Source organism: Anolis carolinensis, chromosome 1 (assembly GCF_035594765.1).
Source record: "Anolis carolinensis isolate JA03-04 chromosome 1, rAnoCar3.1.pri, whole genome shotgun sequence".
Classification (NCBI taxonomy): Eukaryota; Metazoa; Chordata; class Lepidosauria; order Squamata; family Dactyloidae; genus Anolis; species Anolis carolinensis.
Genome location: NC_085841.1, coordinates 2,174,069 through 2,197,350, shown reverse-complemented (window position 1 = coordinate 2,197,350; position 23,282 = coordinate 2,174,069). Strand labels below are relative to the sequence as shown.

Here is a 23,282-nt window from a genome sequence, read left to right as displayed (position 1 = left end):
AGTTATAGTTCACCTGTATTCAGAAAACACTGGAGCCAGCAGATGGTGCATGTGGACCAGACTTGTACCACAGACAGGCCCAAAAGCAAAACAAGTAGTCAACTGTTATACACAATAGTGTTATATAGTATATAAGACATGAGTGAAGACAAAAACTCTGACTATAGGTATAATCTCTGTTAAAAAACTGCACTATTCGATATTGTACCATTATATATTCTTGTTTAGCTATTCATTTCTAGATTAAATTGTCTTATCTATATATATAAAAGAGTAATGAAATTTCGGCCTAGGACAAAACAACAAAACTCCACATCCCAGAAACACTAAACTTGGCAGCACAACCCCTCATCCATGCCTCTACGTTCATACAACAAAAAGAAAAGAAAAATAAAGTCCTAATTAGAGGGAGAGGAAGAATTGTTTTTATCCAATTGCTGCCAGTTAGAAGGCTAAGCTCCACCCACTTGGTCTCCTAGCAACCCACTCTTCCCAGGGGACAGGCAGAGTTAGGCCTCACAAATGAGAGTAGATGAATAGGTACCGCTCCAGCGGGAAGGTAACGGCGCTCCATGTAGTCATGCCGGCCACATGACTTTGGAGGTGTCTACGGACAACGCTGGCTCTTCGGCTTAGAAATGGTGTTGAGCACCAACCCCCAGAGTCAGACATGACTGGATTTAATGTCAGGGGAAAACATTTACCCTTTACCTTAACTACCACCAATTCCAACAATATTTCCCATACCACCATACTTCGCCACAGCAACGCGTGCCCGGGCACAGCTAGTAATATATATATAACACTATTGTGTATAACAGTTGACTACTTGTTGTTTTGCTTTTTGGTATTTGCTATAGATATCTGTGCCTCTTGGACACAGACAGGCCCAACATGGCCAGCTGGGCACACTGGTGGACTTTGGGGGTGCCTGCCCTGGAATCCTGGGAGTTGTAGTTCTCCCTTCCCAGAGAGAACTACAACTCCCAGCCAAGGACGGGCCTGGCCCTCGCGTCCCACCACAGAGCGCGCTTTCTCCTCACAACCCCAGGTAACGAGGGATGATGTCCGGAACCTTTCTGAGAGGAAAGAGGCCTGTCCTCCCTCAGGGCTTCCGTCTCTCTCCGGCCTCCATCTTCCTGCCCACACAAGCCCGTCAATCAAAAGCGAGGAGCGGCAGGTAGCCAATGGGGGCCTCCAGTGGGCGGGGCGTCTCGAGCTCAGCCAATGGGAGGGGGGCAAGGGCGGGATGCGGGGGAAGGAGACCAAGGAGGAGGAGGAGGAAATGGCGGACTGCGTCATCTTCGTCGTCGTCGTCGTCGTCGCCTCAGGCCTGGCCGGGCTTTCTCTGTGAGGCGGGAAGGAAGGCAGAAGACGGCGGAACAGAGGCTGGAGAGACCGAGAGACTAAGACAGAGGTCTGTATTGAGATAGACATCTGGATGAGCTTGGGGTGAGGAGGAGAGAATGTGAGGGAATTCCACGGCAGTGTGGGCCAGGCCCGTCCTCTGGATGAGGGAGAACTACAACTCCCAGGTTCCCCAGGGCCACCCCCCCCCCCCCCCACACACACACAATATATGTCTCCATAGGCTGCCTCATGGACTTCAAAGCATACTGTGGTTGTTTCCATTACTCTGTTTATCCCATTGTGTTTATATGACCGATCTGCTCTGTTGTTCATGTGATTTTAATACGTTGTGAGCCGCTTTGGGTCCCCTGAGAAAGAAGAGGGGGATATAAATAGAGATTTATTATTGTTGTTGTTATTGCTATTAAGCCAGGCCTGCATGCAGAGCTGGCCATGTTGGGTCTGTGCCGAGTCGGGTCCAGATCTGACCTCAGCTGGGTTCGGTGCTTTCTGGATGCGGGTGAACTATAACTCGCAAAACCAAGGTCCATTCCCACTGACCCCTGCAGACTGTTCAGTTGGTCACGGGACTTCTCTGTGCCATGTCTGGGCCCACTCCATTGTCGGTGGGGGCCACAGTTTCTTGGGATGTGGGTGAACTATAACTCCCAAAACCAAGGTCCGTTCCCCCAAACCCCTGCAGTATGTTATTTATTTATTTATTTATTTATTTACTTACAGCATTTATATTCTGCCCTTCTCACCCCGAAGGGGACTCAGAGCGGATCACATTACACATACAGGCAAACATTCAATGCCTTTTAACATAGAACAAAGACAAGACAAACATGGCTCCGAGCGGGCCTCGAACTCATGACCTCCTGGTCAGAGTGATTCATTGCAGTGATTCATTGCAGCTGCTCTCTAGCTTGCGCCACAGCCCGAGCCTGTAGTCTGAATGTTCAAGTTGTTCAAGTTGGTCAATGGGCTTCTCTGTAAAAAGTCTGGTCCCAGTCCATTGCAGGGTTTGGGCTACCTGTGCCAAGTGTGGTCCCTGTCCATTGTCAGTGGGGGTCACAGTGTCAGTGAAGATACTGCAAGTCCCATCATCCGCAGCAAGTTTGGTCCAGATCCATGGTTAGTTGGGTTGACAGTTGTCTCTAGATGCAGGTCAAGTACAACGGTTGGGAGCTCAATCTGACGCGGGCCTTTCTTTCGGTCAGTAGTGATCCCTTGGTGCTGGCTGTTAACCAGCTGCACCATCTCTCGGTTCTTCCCATCCTCCTCCCCCGACCCTCCTCAGGTTCTTCTCTTGGCATTATGTCAGGAGAAGGCAAGGCAGGCAGCAGCTGAGAGTGCTCCAGAGGGCTCTCAACCACCACGTGCTTTCCTCGAGCGATCCTCCCGGCATAAGGATGGGGAGGAGGGTGAGACATACAGTGGCTGGGAGCACTCCAGAAGGTTCTCTGTTGCTATGTGCCTTCCTCCCCATATTTTTGGCATAAGGATGAGGCTGGCCACCGTGTCCTTATGCCAAGAGGACAGGGAACCTGAAGAGGAGGGCCTGAGGTAAGCACCCAGAGGGGCACATCCGGCCCCTGGGCCTAACTTTGCCCATGCCTGCCTTAGGGGGAGAAAAGCGGTCTATACGTGTAGTAAATAAATAAATATAGTCTGCATTTTGCACAAGCCCTTGTCCTGCCCTCTCGAATCTGAGCATGCTCACTTTTCCACTTATTGGTCAGTTGATGTCAGTTGATTATGTAGTTTCATGATGTTTTTAGTTTTTCTTGTTTCAATTGTTTTAATTATATTGTTTATTTGTCAGATGTTTTAATTGTGTTTTACCTTGGAATCCTTGTTTATGCTGGGCTTGGTCCCCAAGTAAGCCACCCCGAGTCCTTTCAGGGAGATACATGGTGGTGGGATATAAGAATGAAGTTGCTATTATTATTACAGTAGAGTCTCACTTATCCAAGCTAAACGGGCTGGCAGAAGCTTGGATAAGCGAATATGTTGGATAATAAGGAGGGATTAAGGAAAAGCCCATTAAACATCAAATTAGGTTATGATTTTACAAATTAAGCGCCAAAACATCATGTTATACAACTAATTTGACAGAAAAAGTAGTTCAGTACGCAGTAATGTTATGTTGCAATTACTGTATTTATGAATTTAGCACCAAAATATCATGATATATTGAAAACATTGACTACAAAAATGGCTTGGATTATCCAGAAGCTTGGATAAGTGAGACTCTACTGTATTATTATTATTATTATTATTATTATTTATATACAATATATTGGTGTCAATAACTACCCTGTTTCCCCAAAAATAAGACATCCCCGAAAAATAAGACCTAGTAGCGCTTTTGCTGAATTGTTAAATATAAAGCCTTCCCCAAAAGTAAGACCTAGCAAAGTTTTTGTTTGGAAGCATGCCCAGTGCCTGCCAAACAACGCCAGAGCATGCAGGATTGGTAAATGTACGTACCATAGAGCGTTGTACATGGAAATATTAGTAGTAACAAGAAATTCTTGATAGGATTCCCAGTTTGTCTGGTTGTGCTGGTTTGTGATGACAACTACTATACAGTGTATAATAAATGTTCATTTTTTTGTTCAACAATAAATGTGAATTCTTCTTCATGGAAAAATAAGACATCCCCTGAAAATAAGACCTAGCACAACTTTCAGAGCAAAAAATAATATAAGACACTGTCTTATTTTCGGGGAAACATGGTATATTTTCTAATTCCCGATCACTTCCTTGTTCCTTCCTTCTCTCCTACTCTCCCTTCTTCCTTCCTTCCTTCCACCCATCCACCTCCCTCCATTCTTCCTTTCCTTCCTTCCTCCTCCTTTCTTCAGCCTTTCCCCATGGAAACCGCTTGTCTTTTCTTCCTTCTCTCTCCAGCCATGTTCCCTCCTCTCTTTCCTCCTCCTCCTCTTCCTCTTCCTCCTCTTCCTCCTTGGTTGGGCCAGAGAAGGTAAAAGGTAAGGGTTTCCCCTGACGTTAAGTCCAGTCATGTCTGACTCTGGTGCTCATCTCCATTTCTAAGCCGAAGAGCTGGCGTTGTCCGTAGACTCCTCCAAGGTCATGTGCCATGACTGCATGGAGCGCCGTTACCTTCCCGCCAGAGCAGTACCTATTGATCTACTCACATTTGCATGTTTTCGAACTTCTGGGTTGGCAGAAGCTGGGGCTAACAGTGGGGGCTGACTCCGCTCCCCCAATTCAAACCTGTGACCTTTCGGTCCAGAAATTCAGCAGCTCAGTGCTTTAACTCTCTACGTCATCAGGGGATATTATTTCCTAAAGCTTGTGAATATACAATATTTCTGATTTTTTTTGTCTGTTGGACAAGTATGACTGCTGCAATTAGGGAAAAGGATTAGCATGTAATGGCCTTGCAACTTTAAAGCCTGGCTGCTTCCTCCCTGAGGGATTTTTTTGTTGGGAGGTGTTAGCTAGCCCTGATTGTGGGTTGTGTTGCCAAGTTTCGTGTGTTTGGGTCGTGTAGTTTCGTTTTTATCTAGGTAAAAAGTCCATTTACCCTTTTATATATATATAGATTTATTTGTAGCTCTATTGTTACCATTAGAAACCTTCCTTCTATATCTGCCTTAACCATTTGAGGGTGCCAGAGTTTGGGGAGATAGAATACCAGGCCATTTCTTGTGGAAGTTCCCTCTGAAGCCAATTCTTCTCCCAGTCATTTTTGTTTTCAGCCTTACAGAATTAAGGGATAACATTTTAGGCCATCTGGAGACCCCTTGAAGGCTTCTTCCAAAAAGCATCCAGGGGAGACTGTTTCACTCTGTGGCCTCCAGTTTTCTTAGAATTTCCTTGAGTCTAGCTAGTTCTTCTTCTGTTGCTGAAAATCTTCCCCTGGATGGAGGAAAAAGAAGAAAAGAGGGAAGTGGGCAAAGGTGAAAGGAGTTGGCAGGAAGGAGGCTTTGTGGCTGGAGCTGTCTTTGCATCTCATCATGGGGCTCTGCCGAGGGAATGCTTGGCTTGGACAGAACGTAGTTCAGCATGGAATCATTTTGTGAACATCCCAAAAAACCTCAACCTAGCTTTGAATTAGCCAATTGGGAATGCAGTTCCTTGTTAGTTTGGAAGATTCATTTGGGAAATGTGGCAGGAGTGATCCTTTGAGATGCTGAGGAAGCAGAGTTGGGAATCCCTGTGGCCTGGGAGATAATTACATAATCAATAATGAAATCCTTGTTCCTTTGAGCATTTAGCACAATGCTGGTAATTCACGGAAACCCATGATCCAGAATATATGACACTCTTGAATGTTGGAAGGAGTTCTGCCTGCCTGCCTTCTGTTCCTTTAACCACATTTGGGTCTGACCCAATGAGATTGGTGAGGCCCTCCAATATGGGGAAAAGGTTCCGTTCCTTCCTTCCATGACTCCTTCCTTCTCTTATCCTGTCCTTCTGTGTTTCCTCCCTTCCATCTTTCCTTTCTTCTCTCCTTTTTTGCTTTGTTTACCCTGAGCCAGAGGTATGCGGCTTCATATCTAACCCTTTGCTTCTTCTTTCTTGACCAGGACATGAGAGTTCTCTGGAGCCACCCCTGCAGGGATGGGAAATGAACCAGCTTCTAGTAGATATTAAGGCATTTGAAAACCAAAGTGGAGTAAGGAAACCAGTCCTCTAGGAAAAAGGATTCCTCTCAAGGGGCTGATCTTGCTGAATTCCTACATTCACTTTGGATTATAGAGTAGAACCATAGAGTCGGAAGAGATTGCATAAGGCACCTAGTCCAGGCCTCTGCCATGCTGGAAAAGTGCAAAGTACCCCGGACAGATGAGCATCTAGACTCTCTTTAAAAGATTCCAAAGGAGCCTCCAGTACATTTTGAGGCGGAGAGTTCCACTGCTGGACAGCTCTTACAATCAGGAAGTTCTTCTTAATGTTCAGATGGAATCTACTTTCCTGCAATTTGAACCCACTGCTGGGAGTAATCAGAAAGGGAAAAACATGAATCAGGTGTCCATATTGGAATTAAATGTCCATAACGCTGTTGACATGGAGGAGAGAGCATATAAATGTATCGAATGTGGAAAGAGCTTTAGTCAGCATGGAAAGCTGAAGAGACATCAAAGGACTCACACTGGGGAGAAACCCTATAATTGCCTGGAGTGTGGACAGAGCTTCGCTCGTAGTTCAAATCTACATAGACATCAAAGGACTCACACTGGGGAGAAACCCTATAACTGCCTGGAGTGTGGACAAAGCTTTACTCAGAAGGGACACTTACATTCACATCAAAGGACTCACACTGGGGAGAAACCCTATACGTGCCGGAAGTGTGGACAGAGCTTTACTCGTAGTTCAGGTCTACATTCACATCAATGGACTCACACTGGGGAGAAACCCTATGAATGCCTAGATTGTGGACAGAGCTTCACTCATCGTTCAAGTCTACATTCACATCAAAGAACTCACACTGGGGAGAAACCCTATAATTGCCTGGAGTGTGGACAGACCTTTGCTCATAGTTCAGGACTACGTTTACATCAAAGGACTCACACTGGGGTGAAACCCTTTAACTGCCTGGAGTGTGGACAAAGCTTTGCTGATAGTTCAGGTCTACATATACATCAAAGGACTCACACTGGGGAGAAACCCTATAACTGCCTGGAGTGTGAACAGAGCTTCACTACAAGTGGAAATCTACGTAGACATCAGAGGACTCACACTGGGGAGAAACCCTTTACATGCCTGGAGTGTGGACATACCTTCAGTGATAGTGGAGAGCTACGTTCACATCAAAGAACTCACACTGGGGAGAAACCCTTTAACTGCCTGGAGTGTGGACAGAGCTTCACTACAAGTGGAAATCTATGTTCACATCAAAGAACTCACACTGGGGAGAAACCCTATAAATGCCTGGAGTGTGGACAAAGCTTTACTCAGAAGGGACACTTACATTCACATCAAAGGACTCACACTGGCGAGAAACCCTATAAATGCCTGGATTGTGGACAGAGCTTCACTCATAGTTCTGGCCTACATTCACATCAAAGGACTCACACTGGGGAGAAACCCTATAACTGCCTGGAGTGTGGACAGAGCTTTGCCCATAGTTCAGGCCTACGTAAACATCAAAGGACACACACTGGGGAGAAACCCTTTAAATGCCTGGAGTGTGGACAGAGCTTTGCTGAAAGTGGACGCCTACGTTCACATCAGAGGACTCATACTGGGGAGAAACCCTATAACTGTTTGGAGTGTGGACAGAGATTCGCTTATAGTTCAGGTCTACATAGACATCAAAGGACTCACACTGGGGAGAAATCCTATGAATGCCTGGAGTGTGGACAGAGCTTTACTCGGAGGGAAACTCTACGTATACATCAAAGGACTCATACTGGGGAGAAACCCTATGAATGCCTGGAGTGTGGACAGAGCTTTACTCGGAAAGGAACTTTACATATACATCAAAGGACTCACACTGGGGAGAGTCCTTTGTTGCTTAGGTCCTATATACATGGGCAGTAGTGGTAGGTTCTTGTATTCCAAACCATAAACGTGTGGTAGCTTTAGCTGCTGTGCGTCTAAACCCATAGCAACACAGTTGGAGCAATGAACCCCTACAGCAGGTTCACTTCTGGACCGAGACTTCAACTGAAACAATTGTTGAAGCATTATATATAATTTCTGCCTTTTTGTGTTGTTGCTTTTAATCTCTCTTTTTTATTTTTGCAAAGAAGAGGGGGATTTAAAAGGGTCAAAACTGCTGAAACTGGAGGGGTAGATAGATGTGGATTTAGCCCAAAATGGGGTTTAATGTTTAATCTAGAGTGCCTTCAAACATAATTTCCTTCTTCTGTGTTGGTGGCATGGGTTTGGATTCAGTTGTCTTGCTTCAGACATTATTATTCCTATTATGCTTTGTACAATATGTATTCACTGCTTTGATCACCATCTATTTGTTTTCACTGCAACCCCCCCCCCCCCCCCAGTATGTTCTGTTGGCCATCAGGGTTCTGTGTACTAAGTTTGGTCCACATCCTTCATTGGTAGGCTTTCAAATGCTCTCTGGATGCAGGGTGATCTACAACTCCCACACGGGTGGGTCCATGCCCAAAACCCTCCAGTATGTTCTGTTGGTCCTGGTGTTTCTGTGTGCCAGGTTTGGTCCTGATATGTCATTGGTGGGGGTTGCAGATCCAACATCGGCTGGATTCAGTGCTCTCTGGATAAGGGTGAACTACGACTCCCATATGCCAAGGTCAATCACCCCCAAAACTCACCTGTATGCACAGTTGGCCATGCTGGATCTGTGTGCCAAGTTTGGCCATCAGCTTGTTTTGTTCTCAGCCCAAAGGGTTCCTGTTCTTTGGATGCCGAATGTTCCGGGAAGAGTGAGTTCTGTGAAATCAAGGAGGCCCTTCAGAGATCAAGTCTGTTTGCTTTGCTAGGAAGTCATGCAAACATGTTCACACAAATGGGAAGGTTAGAAGATTTGGTTCATGCAGATTTTAAGTTAATTTTCAAAAATTGAAGATAAAATTTAGAAACTTAAATTATTACGTTTGGAGAAGAGTAGGAAACAACACAATTCAGACAACAGTTTGCGGCACAACAACACTTGTAGTAGTCAGTGGGATATTCTGGATGCCTTATTGTATGTCAAATAAGATATTGTGCCCAGATACAAAGATTGATAAAGGAAACACCACAATGGACATAAAACAATGGGAAGCACGGGAAGCAGATTGTGTGTGCCCACCACACCTGACACAGATAGGACCACATGTGCTATAAACATGGAAGATGGTAAATGTAGATTAATAACATGGGTAATGTGATAGATTCACACAAGAGACAGGAATGGTGTGTCTTTGTGTTACTACTGTTCAGCTAATGTTATGGTCTGATGGAAATATAATAGAACCTGATAAACAAACCATCAGTTGAAATGTAAATGTAATGTAAGCTTTGTTCAAGATGATGAAACTGGGAATTTGGTGTACATGATGGAAAATAGAGACAGACTACATCACTGGTTAAAATGTGTTATATTGGGCAAATTTGCTCTCTAGGTACATCATCATAGTAGTAGTAGTTCACTAGCTGCAGGGTGAACTACAGCTCCTACCATGGTGTGTCAGTTCCCCGAAACCTCTCCAGTATATTAAGTTAGTCTTTGTGGTTCTGTGTGCCAAGTTTGGTCCTGGTCTATTGTCGGTGGTGGTCAGTGTCTCCGGATGCAGGTGTACTATAAATCCTACAACTCCCAAACCTACCAGTATTCCAAATTGGCCATATCGGGTATGCTTGCCAGGGATATCCGCGCCAGGCTTATCTTACCTTTGATACACAAGCACCTAGGCCATTCAGGACAATTGTATACCTCCCTGCTACTTGTAGATACTAATTCAGCTACAACCGACAATGTTACAGAGTTCTGTGCATACAAAATCTGCCAGGGGATGACGGGTCCCAAAAGTTACCTATGTACATCGTGATATGTTGCACTTTGAAATGGTCATATGACTGGTCAAACAAATAAATCATTATTATTATTATGTGCCAAAGCTTGCAAATGTATTCCTATTCAGGATGAAAAGAAATTGAATGAGGGAGAAGCAAAAATTAACATTTTCCCATTCTTAATCTACACATTTATTATAAAAGCTGCCAACCTAAGAAATCTCTTTCTCTAACAAAGTGGGGTCTCTTGTCATGGCAATAAATTTATATTAAATCATTTTATAATCTAATCCGATTTTACATAATTTGTTACTTAATAAAATTTTAAGTGTCTAAATATATTTTAGCTAACAATTATGAGAGTGTTAAGATAGGGATTTCTACTTATTGTGTTTTTGTATACTTGTCTTTTGTCTTTTACTGTTGATGTGATCACAGGACTAATCAATAAACAAATCTATCTAATACATCGTGATATTTTGGTGCTAAATTCGTAAATACGGTAATTACTACATAGCCTTACTGCGTATTGAACTTCTTTTTCTGTCAAATTTGTTGTATAACATGATGTTTTGGTGCTTAATTTGTAAAATCATAAACTAATTTGATGATTAATAGGCTGTTCCTTAATCCCTCCTTATCCAACATATTCGCTTATCCAACATTCTGCCGGCCCATTTATATTGGATAAGTGAGACCCTACTGTGTTGTAATATTATTAATAATATTACATGTAACATATTGTTATATTGACATAGGAGACAGGGTGGAAAGGGGTCTTCTGGGCCCAGCACCCACCTCACCCTTCACTTTGGCCCCAGAGGATTGGGCATTCTTTCATTCATTCATTAGGCGATCCCTCGTAGTTCGAGGAGGATTGTCTTCCATCCTTGGTGTCTTGGGGGTGGGTTCTTAGGTGGCTGAAGAGACCTATTCTTGATCTGCATGTTCTCCCGCAGTGAGGACATCAGTTTCCAGGTGGAAGGCGGTCCCGGTCAGGCTTGGCCTGACAGGCCTTCCTCTTGGCACGTTTCTCCCTTAAACCCTCCGTAAACCCTCCGTTCGTGCCTCTTCGAACTCTGCAGCACTGCTGGTCACAGCTGACCTCCAATTAGAGCGCTCAAGGGCCAGGGCTTCCCAGTTCTCAGTGTCTCTGCCACAGTTTTTAAGGTTGGCTTTAAGCCCATCTTTGAATCTCTTTTCCTGCCCATCAACATTACGTTTCCCGTTCTTGAGTTGGGAGTAGAGTAGCTGCTTTGGGAGACGGTGATCGGGCATTTGGACAACGTGGCCAGTCCAGCGGAGTTAGTTGATGGCGAAGGAGCATCGCTTCAGTGCTGGTGGTCTTTGCTTCTTCCAGCATGCTGACATTTGTCCGCCTGTCTTCCCAAGAGATTTGCAGGATTTTTCTGAGGTGACGCTGATGGAAACGCTCCAGGAGTTGAGTGTGACGTCTGTACACAGTCCACGTTTCGCAGGCGTAGAGCAGGGTTGGGAGGGGAATGGCTTTATAAGCAAGCACCTTGGTCTCTCTACGGATGTCCCGGTCATCAAACACTCTCTGCTTCATTCTGAAAAACGCTGCGCTCGCAGAGCTCAGGTGGTGTTGTATTTCAGTGTCGATGTTGACTTTTGTGGAGAGGTGGCTGCCAAGGTAGCAGAAATGGTCAACGTTTTCTAATGTGACACCACTGAGTGGGGTTGTTGTATGTCTTTTGGGCTGTGTGGCCATGTTCCAGAAGTATTGTCTCCTGACGTTTCGCCCACATCTATGGCAGGCATCCTCAGAAGTTGTCCATACCTCACAACCTCTGAGGATGCCTGCCATAGATGTGGGCGAAACGTCAGGAGAGAATACTTCTGGAACATGGCCACACAGTCCGAAAGACATACAACAACCCTGTGATCCTGGTCATGAAAGCCTTCGACTTACACCATTGAGCTGTATTCCTGGCCTTGCAGAGGGATTAGCTGGTGCCTGTTGGAAAAGCACTTTGGTTTTCTCGATGTTCAATTGTTGTATTGACACAGGAGACGGGGTGGAAAGGGGTCTTCCGGGCCCAGCCCCCACCCCACCGTTCACTTTGGCCCCAGAGGATTGGGCGGTTAGTTCTTCCTCGGATTCGAGGACAATTCTAGGATTCTCTGGCGGCGGAGTCCCAGCAGGAAGGGAGGGAGGGCGGAAGTCCCGCCTCCCCAGCTTCGGGCGCCATCTTGGGGCCGGGCGGAAGAGCAGCTTGCTTCCTCTGGAGCCGGGCGCCGCGCTGACTTCCTGAGGAGGGGGCGGGGCCACTTCCGGGGGAGGCTGAGGGAGTTCAATAATGGCGGCGGCGAGGCGGGAGCAGAGCCGAGCAGCGCTGAGGAGAAGGTAAAGCGGCTTCCCGGGTCGCTCCGTCTTCCTCTCTTCGTATCTAGGCATAGAAAGAGAGACAGAGGTGTGTTTTCCCGCCCGGAGCGAGGCCTGAGAGGGAGGGTCTCCTGGCGTGAGGGAATGGCCCATGGCCTGGCTGCCTGAGGGGAGGAGGAAGGTGCCCGGATGTTGGCGGCGGGAGGCCTCTCTGCGCATGTCCACAAAGGCGCGCGCGCAGGCAGGAATCGGAGGGGAAGGGGGAGAACAGCTGGATTTTTATTTATTTATTTTGTGCCAAAAGCATTGCATAATAAATAAGTTTAAAAGTGATAAAAATAAAGGAATCACAAACAGCTAAATAGTTTTGGACCAAGCTGGATCATAGAGTCGTAATAATAATAATAATAATAATAATAATAAACTTTATTTATACCCCGCCACCATCTCCCCGTGGGGACTCGGGGCGGCTCACAATGTTACAAAAGTAAAAGCGCAAATACACCAACAATATACGCAGTTTAAAACACAAGAAGATAATAAAACAGAAGTTAAAACAAAGGTTTATATTTAAAACTAGGGAGTTCTTTTTCAAACACCCTGTATAACTGGTGAGATATCCAGTAGGCATTTAGAGACCACTTTGAGCAATTCAGTCATATGATATTTTGGTCTGGATTCTGAAATGAAACAACCCCAGTAAAACTGGACTGAGTACTTTTGCTGAATGTATGGATCAATCAGTAGTTAAAACACAAGCTTGCATTGAAAAGTTGTGGGATTGCAATTGACTGCTGCACATAGATGACAACAAAAATAAGATTTCCAAGTTCTACAGTGGTCAATGCCAAAAACACAGCATTTGGCCTTGACACTTCTTAGCTGGAAAATGATAGCTATGTTGTTTCTAGAAGTGAAAAAAATAATAAAACGAACAATACACATAATTTGAATGACAGATGATCACTAAAAACACAAGCTTCAGCTTGACCCTTGCAGGAGTTAAAAACATACTCCCAATGGACTCAAGAAAGTCTCAGCTCACAGTTCAACAGCCTTTCCCATAGGTGTCCAAGAAAATCGTAGAGTTGGAAAATCTCCAAAAAATCGTAGAGTTGGAAGAGACCTCACAGGCCATCCAGTCCAACCCCATTCTGCAAAGATGCAGGAAAATTACTTTCAAAGCACCCCTGACAGATGGCCATCCAGCCTCTGCTTAAAAGCCTCCAAAGAAGGAGCCTCCACCACAGTCCAGGGCAGAGAGTTCCACTGCTGAACAGCTCTCACAGTGAAGAATTTGTGTTCTCGAAGGCTTTCATGGCCGGGATCACAAGGTTGTTGTATGTTTTCCAGGCTGTATGGCCATGTACTAGAAGTATTCTCTCCTGGCGTTTTGCCCACGTCAAGCAGAGCACTTGTTGACAAGCTGGAAAGGTCCAGAGAAGGGCAACTAAAATGATCAAGGGTCTGGAGACCAAGCCCTATGAGGAGTGGCTTAAAGAACTAGGCATGTTTAGCCTCCACAAGAGAAGGCTGAGAGGAGACATGATAGCCATGTACAAATACGTGAAGTCATAGGGAGGAGGGAGCAAGCTTGTTTTCTGCTGCCCTGCAGACTAGGACACGGAACAACGGCTTCAAACCCCAGGAAAGGAGATTCCACCTGAACATCAGGTAGAATTTCCTCACTGTGAGGGCTGTTCGGCAGTGGAACTCTCTGCCCCGGAGTGTGGTGGAGGCTCCTTCTTTGGAGGCTCTTAAGCAGAGGCTGGATGGCCATCTGTCGGAGGTGCTTTGAATGCGATTTCCTGCTTCTTGGTGTATATAGTCCAGCAATAGTCCTTTCAGAAAAGGTCAAATATAGTCCAGTAATGTGAAAGTAGATGTCCAGTATTAGAGTTCAAAGTTTTAAATCTGATAACCGAAACACACTCAAACTTCTAGGCTGTTTGAGTGGGGATTACAGCAAGGTCTGTCAAAGAGTTCCAGGTTTCAAATCCGAGGCTAGGATACAAGGCAAGGCAAAGTTAGTCGTGGTAGAGCTGAATCGCTGTCCAGGCTTGGCAGGGAGACGAGATGCAATGCCCGGTCTACTCGAGAGTAGCGCGTTGCAGAAACTAGTCTCGATGTGAATTCCTCAACTGACACGTTGAACACCGCAAAGGTCAGTCGGCGCCCAGAACTTTTATGGGACTACAATCTCCCCTCCAACCAGGTGTCTGAACACTCGTTCCCAAGGGAAAGCGGACTAAAGTCAACAACTTGCCAGATGCAATCCTCCCGGGAAACTCTCAAGGGAACTGGCTTAATTAACGCTTGCTCTCTCCTGTAATCTAGCGCTTCTCCTCAACTGTTGCTTCTCCGAGCGAGATGTTTCCCAAAACAATCTGCGGTCAAAAGGAGCGTTCTCTGGAGAACCGAGCTGTGAGTCAAGGCTCTTTTTAATTAACTGTGGGATACAACTGTCAACAGGGGACATCTGGAAGGGAGCAGAACCTTGCGGAATCGGCACAAACCCCATATCTTTTTCGGTCTGATCCATAATGGCGACGGGGTCATGACTCGAGGGTCTCTGAGACACTACAACTGTATTATAATAGCAATAATATAATAGTCTTACAAGAGAATACTATATTATTATTATCCCCATTCTTTTTGTGTCCTTTCTGCTTCGCCTTCTATACACCTGCGACAGGGTTTCTTTCTCTTGTAATAACCACTTCCAGCACCAACGGCTCAACCAGTGATGCATTTCTGCTCCTGACTCCTCTTGCGCCTTCTTGGAAAATGACTGGCTCTAAGGAAGTTGCTGGAACTGGCTCTGCCTTTTAGTGCAGGAAGGGATTTTAGATACTGGGCAAGGGAGAAGTACTTTAAGAAGCCTGCCAGCTTGGATATCGAGAGGAATGCATTAAGAAGGCCACCTTGGATATTGGGAGGGGCGATACATTAATAAGTTTGCCATCTTGGATATTGGGAGAGGTGTATGTTAAGAAGCCAGTCATCTTGGATATTGAGAGGAATACATTATGAAGGCCACCTTGGATATTAGGAAAGGATGGCCATCTTGGATATTGGGGGGAATACATTGATAGGGCAACCATCTTGAATATTGAGATAGGGATCATTAAGTAGTCGGCCATCTTAGCTATTGGTAGAATGAAGGTTACCTTGAGAGGGTGGCCATCTTGGGTATTGAAAGAGGGATTCATTAACAAGTAGGCCATCTTGCATATTGATAGATACATTGGTATGGCATCATCTTGGATATTGTGATGGGGATGCACTTATAAGTTGGCTATATCGGATATTGGTAGAGTGAAGGATACATTGAGGGGGTGGCCATCTTGGATATTGGTAGAATGAAGTATACATTAAGATTGTGGCCATCTTGGATATTGAGAGAGGGATTCAGTAAGTAGATGGCCATAATGGGATAATGGGAGGGGCCATCTTAGATAATGGGAGGTGGAGGTGTATTCAGATGTCGGGCATCTTGGATATTGAGAGGGATATATTAAGAAGGCCATCTTGAATATTAGGAAAGGGCAGCCATCTTGGATATTGGGGGAGGAAATAAGAAGCAGGAGGCCACCTTGCATATTGGGAGGAGGGATTCATTAAGTAGTTGTACACCTTGGATATTGGTAGAATGAAGGCTATATTGAGAGGGCGGCCATTTTGGATATTGAAAGAGACCAACATATAAGTAACAGTACTTATAGGGAAAGTCTAATCAAAGACAAAGGACAATGGAAACTGAAAGAAAGAGAAGGGTTCGGGATAAACGGCTGGTTTTGTTTTCATCAATCGCAGGATATCTTTAGGGAAGAGAATGAAATTGGGTTTGCTAAAAGGAAATTGGAGTTGGAGAATATTTTGGGGAAAGGAAGCAAAGGACTGATTTCCAGGTTAGACAAGGATATTCTATATACCTATATATAACCTGGAAGACACTTGAATGAAAACGGCAATGGTTTCCTAGTCCAGATGTTCAGGGAAGAAGATAGATCTGAATAACTGGGAATACTTATGGAAAAGAAGGATTTCAACTTTCATTAGCGCTTATTGGGTTTGTTTCAGGAGAGAATCGGCAAAGATGAGGTAGAAATTTGCCAAAATTTGCTGATGTATTTTAATTGTTTTGTAACCCGCTTCGAGCCATGAGGAGAGGCGGATCAGAAATGAAGTTGTTGTTGTTGTTGTTGTTGTTTTGTGGCAGCGAGAATCACAATAGCAACATCATGGAAGGGGGAAAAAGAACCACTTAACTATCAAGGATTGAAGGAGACAAATAGTCTTCTCCAAGATCTCTATAAGGAGAGGAGACAAAGAAGAATTCGCGAGAGAATGGAGACGGTCCTTTGGGTATTTGGAAAAGGAGACAAAAATAAGATTGTGAAATAGCCAAACTGGGGATTTATTGGTATAACGATAAGGACAGGTGTCTGTTCGATACTAGTTCTCTACTGCGAGGTGTCGGAAGTCATGGGTGGGATTGGGGAAATAATGATACTTGTATTCTGGTGGCTGAATCCTGAAGATTGTATGTATGTTTGGTTTGAAATATAATAATAATTTAATAAAAATATAACATACCATAAAATAGTATAATAATTATATATATATATATAAATATTATAATACATTATTATCTTATAAAATAATATATAACAAAAGTAAAATAATGTTAATTAGTCAGCCATTTTGGATATTGTTGTGAATCATTTTGTTTCTTTTATGATTCGTTTCCAATAGACCTGCATTAATTCACAAGACCACCATATGTGAAAAAGGTCCCTTTCTGTATTTTACAACTCCAACAGCATCCCAATTGTGATTTATCTATTTCGGCTAAGAGAGCTGGAGTTGTGTAACATCTGTAGAACGTTTTGTATAAATTGTCTCTGATTGAAGCTGCCACTGTAAATTTTAAGCCTTTGTTCCACAGGTTTTCCCAATAATCAAAGTCTGTGTTTCTCCCTAGATATTTTTCCCATGAAGTCATGGAGGTTTTCATGTAATTATCTTCCAGGTTGTAATTGAGAATATATTTATACAGTCTGGATATTAAACCCTTTTTTCCTTTGTCTAATATAGTTTACAGTTCTGATTTTTGAGGCAAATCCTCTTTTTTCATCCTTTTTAAAACTTTCATATTATTGGCGATAACGACACCAGTATTTGATACCCAGTTCATCTTTCCCCCTCAATTATTATTATTATTATTATTATTAAACTTTATTTGTACCCCGCTAGCATCTCCCGAAGGACTCAATGCGGCTTACAAAGGCCAAGGCCACAACACACAATATAACAATACAAAACAAATGCCCATTGAGGTGTTTTCGGTTCCATATCCAACTTGTACCTGTTCCAAATATCTATTAGACTTCCTCTAATTATATGTTTATTCAAAGCCTTATTAACCTTTTCTCCTTCATACCACCCAAATCTTATTCCATGGCCTTCTAAATTAAGTAAATTTGTATTCTTGAATTGTATCCAATCTCTTAGCCAACTCATGCAGGCGGATATTAAGAGAGTGAGAGTTGGCCACCTTGGAGATTAGCAAGAAAGATAGACTGAGAGGGTAGCCATCTTGGAGAATGGGAGAGGGTGGCCATTTTAGATATTGAGAGGTACATAAATAAGTTGGCCAGCTTGGATATTAGTAAAAGGAAGAATTCATTGAGAAGTCATCCATTTTGGTTATTGGGATTCATGACGTAGTTGGCCATCTTGGATATTGGGAGAATGAAGGATACATGGAGAGGGCGGCCAACATGGATATTGGGAGAATACTACATTAATACGTTGGCCATCTTGGATATTGGGAAAGGGCAGCCATCTTTGGATATTAGAAGAAATATGGAGAAGGATGGCCATCTTGAATATTGAAAGAGAAAGGGATAGAGTCTGATTTTCCTCTCATTTGTCTGGCAGGTAACCTCTGAATGAACCTTAGGACTGAAATGAAGGCTCACTGCACTGGCAAGAACAAGGAAGAAGTAGGAGAAAGACGTATTTGAAGCAACATCCTTGGAGGAAAGGGAGGATTGCGCTGTTAAAAGAGGGGCTTGGAAAGAGACCCAAAGGCTACGGCAATACAAAGAAGTTGGAATCCTGTGCTGTTCAGGAGTCCATATCTGTGAACTTCTGGCATAATATTTGAATCATAAATTTAAAAGAATGGAAAATCTTCATCCTAGTTCCACATCACATACAGGGGAGACGCTGCATAAGTGTATGGACTGTGGGAAAGGATTCATGGGGAGAAGATCTCTTACTAGACATCAACAAACTCACACAGGAGAGAAGCCACATCAATGCATAGAATGTGGAAGGAGCTTCAGCCGGAGTGACAATCTGCGTTCCCATCAAAGGACCCACACAGGGGAGAAGCCACATCAGTGCATGGAATGTGGAAAGAGCTTCAGGCAGAGTGGTGAACTGCGATCCCATCAAAGGATCCACACAGGGGAGAAGCCACTTCAATGCATGGAATGTGGAAAGAGCTTCTGTTGGGTTAGAAATCTGCATCGCCATCAAATGATCCACATAGGGGAGAAGCCATATATATGCATGGAATGTGGAAAGAGTTTCAGTCTGAGTCAACATCTGCGTTCCCATCAAAAGACCCACACAGGGGAGAAGCCATATCAATGCATGGAATGTGGAAAGAGCTTCAGTCACAGTGGAAAGCTGCATTCCCACCAGAGGACCCACACAGGGGAGAAGCCATATATATGCGTGGAATGTGGAAAGAGCTTCAGTCGGAATGATCATCTGCATTCCCATCAAACAACCCACACAGGCGAGAAGCCACATCAATGCATAGAATGTGGAAAGAGCTTCAGTCGGAGTGGAGAGCTGCGTTCCCACCAAAGGACCCACACAGGGGAGAAGCCATATATATGCGTGGAATGTGGAAAGAGCTTCAGTCGGAATTATCATCTGCATTCCCATCAAAGAACCCACACAGGGGAGAAGCCACATCAATGCATAGAATGTGGAAAGAGCTTCAGATGGAGTGGACAGCTGCGTTCCCACCAAACCACACACACACGGCTAGAGGAAGAGACCTGCCTTTAAGTTTCCTTCGTCTGTTAAAGAAATCCCCCAAACAAGGGTCCCATCCCCCACAGGCAGGCAAAGAATGAGATAATGGAAGCAAAGAGGAAGGCCACCACCTTGTTCGCTATCTGTCATGGACAGCAATCTGTGTGGCCTGTGTGGATTGCTGCTGGGGACAGGTCTCCCACAGAGGAGGACTCCTCTCAATATTGCAGCCATTTTTGATGGGGTTAACCTGACCTCTTCCTCCTCAAGGAAACCATCACAGACTTCTGGGATGATCTGGGAAGGCTTTCTGAAATGAGAGGAGCTGAGATTGTATGATAAAAGGGTTCTGGAAAAGACTAACTCTTTGGGAGCAGATAGCATACCTTCGTACTGTTGTCCTGGATCTTGGCTCTGCTGCTTCGGTTTCAGTTCTGGACTTTCCCTTGATCCTGTAACCCTCTTCTGGACTCTCGTATGCTGATGTGGACTAAATTCTGGACTGATTTCCTGGCTTGATTTATGGATTTCAGTTTGTACACGTGCCTATCTGGCTTGACTTCGGAACTCTGACTTTGGTTTGTACTTTTGGTTGTTTTTTTTTAATGAACTGTGAACAATGAACTTGTCACCTGGTTGTTGGACTGTGACCTTGGCTGTTGCTTATTCTTGCTCCTGACCTGCTCCTGTAATACTTGGCTTGTCTTTGTTAATTGGACTCTTGACCTTGGTTTGTGTGCTGCCATTGTCTTATTTTAGCCAGACCTTCAAGAGACATCAGGTTTTTTTAGAATCATAGCATAGCAGAAAGGAAACCTGCTCCTTCTTCCTTATGACAGCCTTTCACATATTGAGACATGGATGTCATGTCTCCTCTCCACCTTCTCTTCTGAGACTGAACAGACCCAGTTCTTTAGGATGTCCTCAGAGGGATTATTCATGGTCTCCAGGCCTTTGATCCTTTGAGTCGCCCTCTTCGTCTGGACTCCTTCCAGGTTGGAGTCAATCTCTCTCTTGAACTGTGGGGCCCAGAACTGGACACAGTGGGATTCCAGGTGAAGAGGTCTAACCAAAGCAGAACAGAGAGGCACCAGGATTTCTCTCGATCTGGGCACTCGACTCCTTTAGATGCAGCCCAAAGCCCCATGGGTTTGTTAGCTGCTGCATCACACTCTTAGCTCATGTTCAGCTTGTTGTCCACAAGGACTCCAAGATCTTTTTCAGATGTACTGTTGTCAAGCCAGGCATCACCCATCCTGTATCTTTGCATTTCATGTTTTCTGCCTGGGTGGGGGACGTTGTTGAAGGAAGGCCTTGCTGGAACCCAGATCTGCTCCATCCACAGCATTCCCTGCATCTGCCAAGCTTGTAACTGTCAACAAAAGGAATAAGATGGGTCTGGCTTGACTTTTTTTTTGAGAAATCCATGCTGACTTTGAGTGATCACAGCTTTCTTTTCTAAGTCACTATGGTTTTGGCTTACCTTGTCTTTGTTTAATAAACCTCACCCTTGATACTAGAAGATCCTTGGACTGCGAGGCCATCCCTTCTTCTTTGTGTATATTTATTCCTGCTTCGTGTGAACCCCCTATAGTAACAGAGACTGTTTAAGGATTTTTTTTGTCAATATTCTTACGATTAATTTTTCAAATATTATTTATTTATTTATTTACAGTATTTATATTCCGCCCTTCTCACCCCGAAGGGGACTCAGGGCGGATCACATTATAACACACATAGGGCAAACATTCAATGCCCATAAACACATCAAACAGAGACTGAGAGACACACGTAGAGGCTGTCAACATTTGCAAAGACTTTCTGTATATATTTCATATTTCAATATTAATGTCAAAAATACTTAGTATGGTTTTTCATAGGATTTGTGCTACATTAGAACACTAAAGACAAATATCACTTAAGTAAAATAAACATTAAATGTTAAATAACCCAAAAAATAAGATAAGGTATAAACACAAAACTAATCTGGGAATTTTCAAAAATATTTTTGTGAATATTTATATGAATAAATTTAGGAATTTATTTTTGTGTTTATTTTCTGTGAATAATTTTTGGAATATTTCTGCAATTTTTCTAATCATTTTTGTGAATGTTTTCTGGAATATTTTTCATCATATTTCTATGAATATATTTATGAATGTTTTGTGAATATATCAGATTATTTTCTGTGAATATTTCTGTAAATTTGTATAGGATTTCTTGTGAATATTTCTGCAAATATGAGGATACACAGCATCTCTCCCTCACAGCAGAATGGAAAACAAAGAACGGCGATAATGGCTGATGAAGATTCATGAATCTGTTGAGATGAACCAATTAAGTAAGCTGTAATAATAGTAGAATAATAAAGATATTATGTTTGTGCATTTCGGCTGAACCTTGATCTGTTTCTTCTGGCTGAATTTCAGGAGTCCTGCGGATCCGTTTTCACGCGCCTTCTGAAAATGTGCAGGTAGCTGGATAGCCATTTTCGGTCCGCAGCCCTTTTTATAAAAACACTTCAGTATTATCCACTAGGGTTCAAAATGCATTGTGGGAAATTTAGCCATGTTTGTGGAAAAAACCATGTTTTGGAGCATATTATTATTAGCGGTACAGAGCAGGTCATCATCAGCTTCACTGATTCAGAAAGGCAAGGTAGCGGTAGCCCCAGAATTTTGCACCCCAGACCTGAAACCACCTATGATAAGATCATCAGACAAGAGTCCAGAGTAAAGGCAAACAATGTATTGTGAAAACACAAAGGTTATATGGTAAAAAGCAGGGATAAGGTAAGAAGGTGTAGAATCCAGAGAGTCAGCAATCAAATGCCTTTTGTGGATCCAAAAACAAGGCAGTTCAAGAATACAGTAGAGTCTCGCTTATCCAACACTCACTTATCCAACGTTCTGGATTATCCAACACATTTTTGTAGTCAATGTTTTCAATATACAGTAGAGTCTCACTTATCCAACGTAAACAGGCCGGCTGAACGTTGGATAAGCGAATATGTTGGATAATAAGGAGAGATTAAGGAAAAGCCTATTAAACATCAAATTAGGCTTATGATTTCACAAATTAAGCACCAAAACATGTTATACAACAAATTTGACAGAAAAAGTAGTTCAATACGCAGTAATGCTATGTAGCAATTACTGTATTTACGACTTTAGCACCAAAATATCACGATATATTGAAAACATTGACTACAAAAATGCGTTGGATAATCCAGAACGTTGGATAATCGAGTGTTGGATAAGTGAGACTCTACTGTATCATGATATTTTGGTGCTAAATTCGTAAATACAGTAATTACTACATAGCATTACTGTGTATTGAACTACTTTTAAAGTCAAATTTGTTGTATAACATGACGTTTTGGTGCTTAAATTGTAAAATCATAACGTAATTTGATGTTTAATAGGCCTTTCATTAATGCCTTCTTATTATCCAACATATTTGCTTATCCAACATTCTGCTGGCCCATTTATGTTGGATAAGTGAGACTACTGTAGTTCCAAAATCCAAAAGCAACTTAAGTCCATAAGCAAAAATGTAAATGAGGATAAACAATATGAACATGGAAAAATTACCTTCCCCATTTCGGCCCATTTCAGCACATGTTGCACTTTGCCTGGGTTCTATGAATTAGTCTCCAGTATTAATATTGTGTTAATATTGTATGTTTTATGTTGATTTTAATGATTGTTTATACTGTAATTGATGTTTTTATTGGATAACTGTTTTATTGCTGTGTTTTAATATTTGATTGTTTTATCGGGCAAGGCCCCATGTAAGCCGCCCCTAGTCCCTTCGGGGAGATGGGGCGGGGTATAAAAATAAAATTATTATTATTATTATTATTATTATTATTATTATTATTATTATTATTATTAACTCCCAGAATACTTTAATCCCAAAACCAGTACAAGAACTAGAGAACCCATGCCTGGCTGTAACTTGAAAGCCACGTTGCCTGAACTTTTTTTTTTTCGTGTCAGGAGCAACCGGAGTTGCTTCTGGAGTGAGAGAATTGGCTGTCTGCAAGGACGTTACCCAAGGG

The 23,282-nt window shown here is 43.4% G+C and overlaps 1 protein-coding gene and 1 long non-coding RNA gene across 3 annotated transcripts; one reads left to right on the top strand and one right to left on the bottom strand.

The window, feature by feature from the left end:
- The first annotated feature begins 1,266 nt into the window (after positions 1–1,266).
- LOC100555436 (zinc finger protein 658) lies at positions 1,267–23,082 on the top strand. 2 transcript variants are annotated; one of them, XM_062969249.1, is made up of 3 exons: positions 1,267–1,417; positions 5,916–7,874; positions 18,104–23,082. In XM_062969249.1, exon 2 carries the CDS (start codon positions 6,289–6,291, stop codon positions 7,870–7,872), a length of 1,584 nt encoding a protein of 527 aa, XP_062825319.1. In that variant the 5' UTR covers positions 1,267–1,417; positions 5,916–6,288; the 3' UTR covers positions 7,873–7,874; positions 18,104–23,082. The 2 variants fall into 2 exon arrangements, with proteins under 2 accessions (XP_062825319.1, XP_062825316.1); XM_062969246.1 differs by lacking the exon at positions 18,104–23,082 and having other exon boundaries at positions 5,916–10,277.
- Positions 5,054–8,733, bottom strand: LOC134295819 (uncharacterized). Its single transcript, XR_010002418.1, has 2 exons — positions 8,628–8,733; positions 5,054–5,244 (listed from the first exon to the last, which is right to left on the bottom strand). It is a non-coding gene; the product is annotated as an uncharacterized LOC134295819 (long non-coding RNA).
- Positions 23,083–23,282: the final 200 nt, after the last annotated feature.